A 9,700-nucleotide genomic window follows, 5' to 3' on the forward strand; every position below is an offset into this window, starting at 1 on the left:
GGCCCATGGGCGTTTAGCAGGGCTGCTCATGCCGCAGGGACAGGTTTGGCTGTGTCCTCGTGTTGGGTGGTGTATGGGGTGTGGGTATTTCCCACCTCACTGGGACTGGCAAACCAGCCACCCCAGCAAAACCCAGACGGGGCTGGGGGTGCCATCCTCGATCTGGGAGCTCCCATTTTAGGCTGGTATCACCTACGCCCTTGTCTGGCAGTGCGGGCTCACTGCTGCCTGTGGTGGACTTGGCGAAGAGGAACCCGAGGGCTGAGGTGCTCGGTGACCAGGTCCTGGTGAGCACCGGAGAGCGGGGATGGGTCCTTGCCATCGGCCCCCCAAAACGGTTAAAATAAAATAAAGGAAAATAAAAATAATATGCCAACAGCGACAATGATAATGATAATAATAAATAATTACGATGATGATGATAAAGAAGGGGACATCGAAGCGCTCCCCAGAGGCCGGGGGGGCGGTGGCTGCCCCCCTTTTTCGGCGGCGGGTGGGGCGGGGCGGGGCGGTGGCGGCGGGGGGGGCCCGCGGGGAGGCGGGTGCCGCCTTCCCCCGCAAAACAAAAGGGAGCGGCAGCCGCGGCGGCGGCGAGAGCGGCTGGGATCAGCTGGAATCAGCCGGGAGGGACGGCGGGGGCTCCTTCCCCGCTGCGCGTGATTCTCCGGTGGGTTTGCGTGGGGCGGCGCGGCGGGGCCGGGGCAGTGGGGGAAGGTTGCAGGCAGGCCGGCTCGGCCCGGGGCTCGGCCCGGGGCGGATGGCGCCGGTGGGGGATGATGAGTCGGGCCGGGGGTGTTCGGAGGGACCGGCGGGACAGCGGCTCCATGCGCGGGTGGAACCTCGTATGGGTGGGAGGGGAGAGGAGAGGAAGGGGTTCATCGCCCTATAAGGGAAGGTGGCCCCATCCCGGGGCACCAGCTCGGAAGGGGGTGCGGTATGTGCGGGACCCCCTGTCACAGGGGTGGGGTCCCCGCCGGTGGGTCCCTCCTGGGTTCCTCCTGCTGATGCTTCCCTCTCTTCTCCGACACCCCCGCCCGCCCCCAGGTGAGCCGTGCCCTCCCCCCCTGCAGGCGCCATGTCCCGCCGCAGCCAGCGCCTTGTCACCTCCCGCTATTACCCCGGGGACGACGATGCCACGACCAGCAGCAGCACCACCTCTCTGCTGGGTGGGACGCAGCTCCCCTTCAAGGAGACCACCGGCAGGTTAGTGGGGTGCACGGGTGAGGGGGGGCCCGCCTCCCAAACCTGGCTGGGGCTGGGCACTGCATCCCGCACCAGGGACCGGGTATCCTCCCGGGTGGCGTGTCGGGATGGCTCGCAGGAGGGAGCGTGACGGGGAGCCCGGCACATTCCGGCATGGCTGCCGGCCGCCTTGGCAATGGCTGTGCCCCTGCTCCAGCGACAGCCCCCTTCTCCTTGTCCTTTGCCCCGACACAGGAGCTGCCGTGGGTGGCTGGGTGCCTCCTCCCAGCTGCAGCTGCCTCCGACTGGATGGCGGGAGGCAGAGAGAGGCAGGGAGGGAGGGAGGTGCGCTGCAAGTGCCGGCCGGAAAACCGCAGCGGTGCGAGCGGAAGCGGTGCCCGGGGACGGGCGGGAAGGCCTTTTGCAAAACAGAGGTTGCACCTTCCGAGACCTGCTGCCGTCTGGTGCAGAGGGGAAGTGATGCTGGTCGAGGGATTGGGGTGAATTCCCCATTTCTCCCCCGTGGGTGCACTGTGATCCCCCACGCACCGTTACCACACGTGTCTGATGAGCCTATTCTCTCCTCTGGCAGGACGATCAGGAGGAAATCGAGCAGCACAAAGCGCCTCTCTCCTGCCCCCAGCACCCAGACCTCCTACTACAGCGAGTCCATGATGAGCGAGTCCTACCTGGGGGGCAGTCGGGGCCTTGCTGCCCTGGGCAATTCCATGCTGGATGATGACCTGGACAGTGGCATGTACTGGGGTGAGCCCTCCCACCCTCCTGTGGCACATAGCGGGGTGTTGGAGCAGCCCCCCAGGGTGGCTGACTGTGGTGGCCCCGTGGGAGTGGTGATGGGTGGTTTCTCAGCGGGACTCTGTGTTTTGGGAGCAGGTGGGGAGCTCTCTACCAGGAGGAGAAGAGGCACAGGGGACACAGAATCCAGTAAGATCAACGGGCTGCTGGAGAGCAAGACGTACGACACCTATGCCTCTTCATCTGGATACTCCTCCGAAGATGACTACGCTGGTAGGCATCACCAGCCTCTCTGTAGTGGCAGGGATGCAAGGGAGACATTCCTGAGGGACCAGCCCAGGGCCTGGCTATACCCAGGGTGCTGCCAGTCATGCTGCATGCCACCTCCAGTGCAAAGCCTTTGCCCTGGGCAGTGCCCTGGGATGCTGGCTCCATTGGTGACTTGCATTTTGCTTTCCAGGTCATTTTTACTCAGGCCAAAGTAGCTCTGGGTCAGGTCTGAGGACTGCAGCCTCCCGGGTGGGCTCCTTCCTCTGGCAGGTGTTCACCTCCCCAGGTGAGTGGAGGGCTGGCAGGGGCATTTCCAGAAGCATCATTCTTGTCTGTCAGTGTCTTTACTCCCTAAGTGCTGTGTGGGCTGTTCCCTGATCAGGTGGAGGGGTTTTATCCCCTTCTGGGACCATCCCTGGGGGATGGAGGGGACATCTCTAGCAGGACTCCTCCTGAGGCTTGTTTTTCCTGCTGGCAGTTCGGTTCATGACATGGCTGTTCTCAGGGCTGGTAGGTGCCTGGCACCGCCTCACGGGCACAGCTCCCCGCCTGGACAGCGTCCCCTTCTCCAGGTGAGTGTGGTGGTGGGACACCAGGAGGGGGGGAGTGTGGGGAAAACCTGCAGGACCCTGGAGCAGGGAGGCACACGTGGGGGGGGGTCTGTGCCAAAGCCCAGCTGGGCTTTACCTTCCCTCTGGTCCCCATCCAGAGGTGGTGGAAGGCGGCTACAGTCCTACAGGTGCCTCTTACTTCTCCTTGCTCCAGGCGCTACCCACGAGTGAAGAGGTTCCTGCTTCTGCTGCTGCTCCTCCTGCTCCTCACTGCTGCTGCCTACGGTGAGCCAGCCTGACTCCACCTGTTGCCCTGAGGTCTGGGGCAGTGCAGAGCATGCCACTGCCATACCTGGGGGATGGGATGGCCTCCAGCTCAGTGCTTCATGGCTCTTGGAAACATGGTCCATGTGCTTGCCTGTGCTGGGACCTCCTGGTAATCCCGGGGGATGCTGATGGCTGAGTCTCTGCATGTCTACCCTGTCCCCAGCTGTGGCTCATTACCAGCCTTAGGCTTTAACTGTCTTATCCTTTTGCATGTCCAGGAGCTTGGTACTTCTACCCATATGGGCTATCGACACTCAGCCTGCCTGCCTTCCCGTGGTGGGGAGCTGGGAAGTTTTCCTCCTCTGATGTGCCTGGGGCAGGGGACCTGACCATGCTGGACCAGGTAAGCTTCAGCCCAGGTGGGATGGGTGCCTTGCAGAGGGAGCTGGAATGATGTGGTCCATGGCTGAAGGATTGCTTCCAGGGGATGGGGAATGGTGGGAAAATGGGCAGATGTGGAAATTGCCAGATTGTGACAGATTGTAGTGGAAATGGCTTCCTCAGCTTACAACCATCTCACTCTTGAGCTGCTCCAAGAATGGAGCAGCGGAAAGTTCTGTCTTCTCCTGGGACATGGGTGGTATGGGACCCCTTCCACAGTGGTGCTTTGGAGCAGGCACCTCCTGAGGGGGCTGCATCTCACCGTGTTTTGGTTACTGCAGGGAGGACACCGGCTCCTGGCTCGCTTCCAGTCCCTGGAGAAGCGCTTTGAGGCACTGGAGGCTGAGCTGTCACGGTGGCAGCTGCGTCGGGGGGCGGCAGCGGTGACAGCAGGAGGAGAACCACCCCCAGGGGACATCCTGGTGCTGCTGGAGGGGCTGGTGAACCGCCGGGATGCAGGGCTGAAGGAGCATCTCCACGCCGACATGACCAGCCACCTCCAGGTGAGGGGTGCGGGTGGCACGTGGGGAGATGGGGGTGTGCAGGACCAGGCTCTGATATTCCACCCTGTTCCTCATCCTGCAGGGTGAGCTGGATTCCTTCCGAGCCCAGGTGCAGAGGGATTTAGATGGGCGCCTGGGGAAGATGGCACAAGCCTCTCAGGTAAGGGAATGAGCATGTGGTGGTACTTGGGCAGGACCACCACCGGCATCACAGGTCTCACCCCTTCCCCTTTTCCTGGCAGGAGATGGAGGCACACTTGCTGGAGCTGAACTCGGAGTGGCAGAGGTAACACTGGCTGTCGGGCAGAGCCACTGCTTGGTTAGGGGCAGGCAGGTGGCAGAGTGAATTCCCCCCAGTGAGGCTTAGGAAGGGCTTCTAGGTCTGGTTTACTTGGGACAGAAGGAGAGACTGAGAGGTGTTGTCTTCTGGGGAAGGAAGGGATGGTATGTCAGTGTGAGCCAGTAGGGGCCCTTGTGACCAAGAAGGCCAATGGTGTCCTGGGGTGCATTAGGAAGAGCATCGCCAGCAGGTTGTGAGAGGTGATCCTACCTCTCTATTCAGCCCCAGTGAGGCCACATCTGGAGTGCTGTGTCCAGTTCTGGGCTCCTCAGTACAAGTGACATGGAGCTCCTGGAGCAGGTCCAACAGAGAGCAACAAAGATAAATAAGGCACTGGAGCTTCTTTTTTGTGAGGAAGGGCTGAGGGAACTGGGCCTGTTCAGCTTTGAGAAGAGACAGCTAAGAGGGGACCTCATCAATGCCCATCAGTATCTGAAGGGAGGGTGCCAGGAGGATGGATCCAGGCTCTTCTCAGTGGTGTCAAGCAGTAGGACAAGAGGCAATGGGCAGAAACTGATGCACAGGAAGTTTCACTTGAATATGAGGAAGAACTTCTTTACTGTGTGAGTGACCATGCACTGGAACAGATTGCCTCCAGTAAGGGAGACTCCACAGACTCTCTGGGCATTCAGGAACTGTCTGGACACCATCCTGTGCAATGTGCTCTAGGGTGGCCCTGCTCAAGCAGGGAGGTTGGTGTAGGTGACCCACTGTGGTCCCTTCCAACCTGATCCATTCTGTGATTCTTTGGCTCGCACCAGGACTCCAAGGGCGATTGCAGCAAATGACCTATGCTGCTGTCATTCTGCATCACTGTGAGGAATGTGGCCCTTCAGCCAAGGGGTGAGCTGTGTGTGCTTTCCCACAGGGTGCAGTAGAAGATATCATTGCCACAGGCATTAAAAGGGTTGCGTTCTGGAGATGGGGTTGAGCATAGGCAATGCGGGATGAACCTCTTCCCTCAGTGTGCAGAGGGGAGCTGGGCTATTGGTACGCCTTTCTCTCCACAAAGCTCAGCGCAGGAGAGCCTGCGAGGGACCTTCCAGCAGGAGGTGGGCAAGCTGGAACAGGAGGTGGCAGCGCTGAGGAGGGAGCTGGCAGGCCTCAAATCAGACCAGGAGGTGATGGGGAAGCATGTGGAGGGGATGCTGGAGCAGCTGAAGACGGTGCGGGCTGATGTGAGTCCCCGATCCCCACCCTGCTTGGCAGAGAGAAGAGCAAGGGTTCCTTCTCCTAGGCTAAACTCTGTCCCCACCATTTCAGGTGGAAGCACAATTCCCAGTATGGATCAGTCGGTTCCTGTCACGGTCCCGGCAGGATGGTGCCACTGGCCTCATCCTCCAGCGGGAAGACTTGCAAACGGAGCTCCAGGCTCTGGAGCGCAAGATCCTTGCCAAAGTCTCAGAGGACCGGAGACTGTCAGCCCAGGATGGTAGTGGAGTGGCCCTGCAGCACGGGGGGACTGCAGGGGTGACAGAGGAGGTGAGTGCTGGCCTGAACCCCTGGAGCATGCTGGTGACCACAGGAGTGAGACTGGGGACTGTGTGTCATTGTGTATGTGCAGAGGGGCTGGCACATGTGCCTGGCAGATGGCAGAGCCATTGGAACAGCCCCTACAGCTGGGATATTGATCCCAATCCACCAGGCAAGAGCATCCTTGAAGCTCTTTCTTGGGCTGTGCCTGCACTCTGCCCTGGAAGGGGTCACAGGTGGTGATACTTGCACGCCTGCAAGGTTCCTGCTGTCTTAAAATACAAGTTTCTGCTCAGGCATCCTTGACCCAGAAGGTAGGGCGGGTGCCAGCAAGGATTCCATGGGTGGAGCATCTTGCTTATCCTCATTCTTCAGCAGCACTGCTGAGTTGTTTGGTGCAAAGCATTTCATCAGAGTGACACCAAGGGGAAAAAATGAGTCTGCTTGCTTTGGAAAGAGTTGTTGGCAATTCCCTGTGGAGGTAGTAGAGGGAGAGATCAAGCTGGGATTAGCAGTCCCCGCAGTCTGTCAAGCTTTATGCACTCTATAGTGGTGCTGCAGTGTCCCAACTCCTTTAGCTGGGTTTGGCTCCAGAAGGATTTTCCAGCCAGCTCCCCCTTTCCTGGATGGGGAAGGCTCCCATCGATCCTGCAGGAAAGGGCAGAAGGGACCAGCAGATAATGCTGGGGAGGACTGGGTGGTCTATCAAGTTGTATTTGGTACACTCTCCTCCTCCCATGGGCACAGCCCCTCTTTTGGGGACAGACGAGCCCAGCATGCCTGGGTGCTGTCCCTTCATTTCAGAGCTCCTCTCCTCTGGGGTATTTTTAGCAACCTCTAGCAAGGCTTCCCAGCCAAATGCGTGTCCGCTCATTTTTGCCGTGGTGATTCATCCCCCGGCTGTTCTGTCCCCTGGCTGTTTTGTGGAAAAAGGTCTTTGCGCCCTCTCTGCCCCTGTGGGGTGGAGGTGGGTGGGGGGCAGGATGCCTGTCCTGGCCCTTCAGCCCTCTTATGCCTTCTGCTCCTCCTGCAGCAAGTGCATTTCATCGTGGGCCAGGCCCTGAAGCGCTACAGCGAGGACCGCGTGGGGATGGTTGACTATGCCCTCGAGTCGGCAGGTAGGTGGTGGGGGACGAGCCAACTGTCCTGGGGAGGGGACCATGGGGTGCTGGCACGCAGCTTACCTGCTGCCATTCCCTCTCCGTGGCAGGGGCCAGCGTCATCAACACCCGCTGCTCGGAGACCTACGAGACACGGACAGCGCTGCTGAGCTTGTTTGGCATCCCCCTGTGGTACCACTCACAGTCCCCTCGTGTCATCCTGCAGGTGGGCACCCTCGGGGCAAGACCCCGCTGAGGGGGAGGACTGGCTGGGCTGGTTTTCATGTGGGTTTTATTGGGCTCTTGCTGTTGCTCCAAGCCAGCAACTGGGCTGATGTTGCGGGAGGTGGGAGAAAAAAGGCACTGATGGTGATAACATTGCTGTTGTCTCACTTCCGTGCTCACAGCCAGACGTCAACCCTGGGAACTGCTGGGCATTTCGTGGCTCCCAGGGCTTTGCTGTCATCCGCCTCTCCAGCATCATCCGCCCCACAGCTGTGACATTGGAGCACATCCCAAAGGCCCTCTCACCCCAGGGGACCATCCCCAGTGCCCCCAAGGACTTCACTGTTTATGTGAGTACCCTTGTCCGTACCTGAGGGAGGAGTAGGGGGACATGGTGGGAGGGCACAGGAAGGGAGGGCTGGCAAAGCCCATACCTGGCTGTGGGGTGCTCTGGTGGGGGTTGGTCTTACCGCGAAGAAGAGGAAGAAGCAGTACTGGTGGGGAGAGGGAGGCAGCACCACACTTCAGAAAGAGTGTGGAGGGACACAAGGGGAGAGGGGGTTGAGTAGGTGTAACTTTTGGTCTTCCCTCCCCCATCCCTCCCCACTGGTCCCTGTCCCCATTTGTCTGTTTTGGCCTGGAAGAGCAGGAGCGGAGGCCAAGCACGCTTGTGTCTCACTCCCTCTTCTGCCCTGGGTGTGCTCATCACCTCTGGTCTCCCTCTCTGGTGACCCCTGGTTCTCCCTTTCTGCCGCCTTGCCCCTCCATAGGGCTTAAAGGAAGAAGGAGAGGAGGAGGGCCTTCTCCTTGGTCAATTCACCTACAACCACGATGGCGACCCCATCCAAACATTTTACTTAGAGGTAAGTAAAATGGCCCTTGGAGCACCTGACCCCAAGAAGAAAATGGGGCCTTTGAGGTCTCTGAGCCTTAGAGAGCTCTCAAGGGCTGAGGTATTTCTTTCCCCTCCTCCCCAAGGGTGACTCTGTGGGCACATACCAGCTGGTGGAGCTCCGGGTGCTGAGCAACTGGGGCCACCCCGAATACACCTGCATTTACCGCTTCCGCGTGCACGGGGAGCCGGCGCACTGACCCCCGGCTCCCAAGCAGGATGAGGATGCTGCCAGGCTGACAGCAGGAGCGGATTCGTCTGGTTCACTGCTTTGCACGTAGAAATCCTGGGATGTGCCAGCAGCTGCCCCAGGAAGCTGCTCCCCTGTGGGGAGGAGAAGAGCTGGTGTTTAAGGGGTGAGGCTTTCACTCTTCCAAGGACTGGGGTGGTAAGGCAAGAGCATCCCAAACGGGTCCTAGCGCAGCCTGGCTTGTTTTCTGTGCATATCGGACTTTTTAACTTTGTTAAGCTAACTTTTTATCGGGTCTGCGCTGCCCCTCGTCCCTGTCGCCCCGCTCCTTTCCGATGGTGTGTCTAGCATTGCCAGGACTTGGGAAAGGGGTGTGTAACTTTGCAATGTGCTTCGTGCGGGCTTGGGTGCGATACGGTGTATGGGACTGTGGTGCCTGGCTCGGTTCTGCCAGAGTTCGTGGGAGGCACCAGTCCACACAGTGGGGTCCCTTCCACGCAGGGTCACTTCTCTTGCCTTGGTGTTGGGCTGGGTAAAGATCTCCAACCCTCTGCTGCTGGGCTGGCAGAGAGGAAATTAGACAGTATTAATGAAGTATTAACATAGAGCTAACGGTTTGGGGCAGCAGGAGGAAAGAAATGTGGCACGTGTTGGTGGCAGAGCCCGTCCTGGTGCTGCCATCCATCTGCTCAAGCCCTCCTGCTGCCAGCGGCTGTGCTGGGTCTTGGGGTCTTGGTGGTGCTGTGGGCCTCCCAGGCTGGCTGCCTTCCCAGTGTTAAGCTTGATGATTCTATCAAAAATTCCTGTTGCCTGCTTCTCCTTTGGGGTTTGTTCCGGGTGGTTTGTTTTTTTGAGGGGTGGGGAGGGGGGTTATTTTACAGTTGGGGTGTTGGGGTTGGGTTTTTTTTTTTTTTTTTTTTTTTTTTGTAATAACAAAGGGGAAAAAGACTTTTTCCTTGCGATTTGTACTTAATTGGAGAATGTTACATGGTGCCACTTGGGCAAGTGGCTTAGATGTGGAGAGGGCTAGAGCTTTGTTTAGTAGGAGAATAGCGCACACAGTAGGATAAGCTAGAACAAGAGGAGCAGAGCTGTTTGAAATATGGGCCTCGTTGGTGGCTTGGTAGCTGGACCTGGGAGATGGGGTCCTCTGTTTACTGCTGCTGGTGGGGTGCTGGGTGAGGGCGTTCCTTGCCCTCCTTGCTCTGGATGTCCTCTGAGACTGCAATGGGTGGTTGTGGCCTTTTGCCCATGGCTGCAACTGTGTATACTTGACTGTTAGCAGCAAGCAGGAGCTGCTGCCTCAGTGCTCTGCAGGTCTCTCGGGTGGGAGATGGAGCAGTCTCCGGGGCTTGCAGGTGCCAAGGTGCTTCTGCTCATTGGGGAGCAGCAGGGCCACCCCCACCTGCAGTGCTCTGGGCTGCCTCCATCAGCTCCCAGTCCCTGATGGCAGATGGCTGGTGCAGGCTGACCTCCTTTCTCTTGGAAGGGCTGCCTTTCCCTCCTACCT

General features: G+C 59.1%; 1 protein-coding gene across 1 annotated transcript; it reads left to right on the top strand.

The window, feature by feature from the left end:
• The first annotated feature begins 540 nt into the window (after positions 1-540).
• SUN2 (Sad1 and UNC84 domain containing 2) lies at positions 541-9,039 on the top strand. Its single transcript, XM_027879411.1, has 18 exons — positions 541-667; positions 1,045-1,203; positions 1,775-1,947; positions 2,077-2,211; positions 2,399-2,494; positions 2,687-2,780; positions 2,974-3,044; positions 3,305-3,429; positions 3,749-3,970; positions 4,053-4,130; positions 4,213-4,256; positions 5,323-5,488; positions 5,574-5,792; positions 6,817-6,901; positions 6,994-7,109; positions 7,291-7,458; positions 7,879-7,971; positions 8,087-9,039. The coding sequence occupies exons 2-18, from the start codon at positions 1,076-1,078 to the stop codon at positions 8,198-8,200; spliced, it is 2,127 nt and encodes a 708-aa protein (XP_027735212.1). The 5' UTR covers positions 541-667; positions 1,045-1,075; the 3' UTR covers positions 8,201-9,039.
• Positions 9,040-9,700: the final 661 nt, after the last annotated feature.

The sequence above is a fragment of the Empidonax traillii genome, unplaced genomic scaffold (assembly GCF_003031625.1).
Source record: "Empidonax traillii isolate 1590-97213 ecotype Southwest subspecies unplaced genomic scaffold, ASM303162v1 scaffold55:size2822071, whole genome shotgun sequence".
Lineage (NCBI taxonomy): Eukaryota > Metazoa > Chordata > Aves > Passeriformes > Tyrannidae > Empidonax > Empidonax traillii.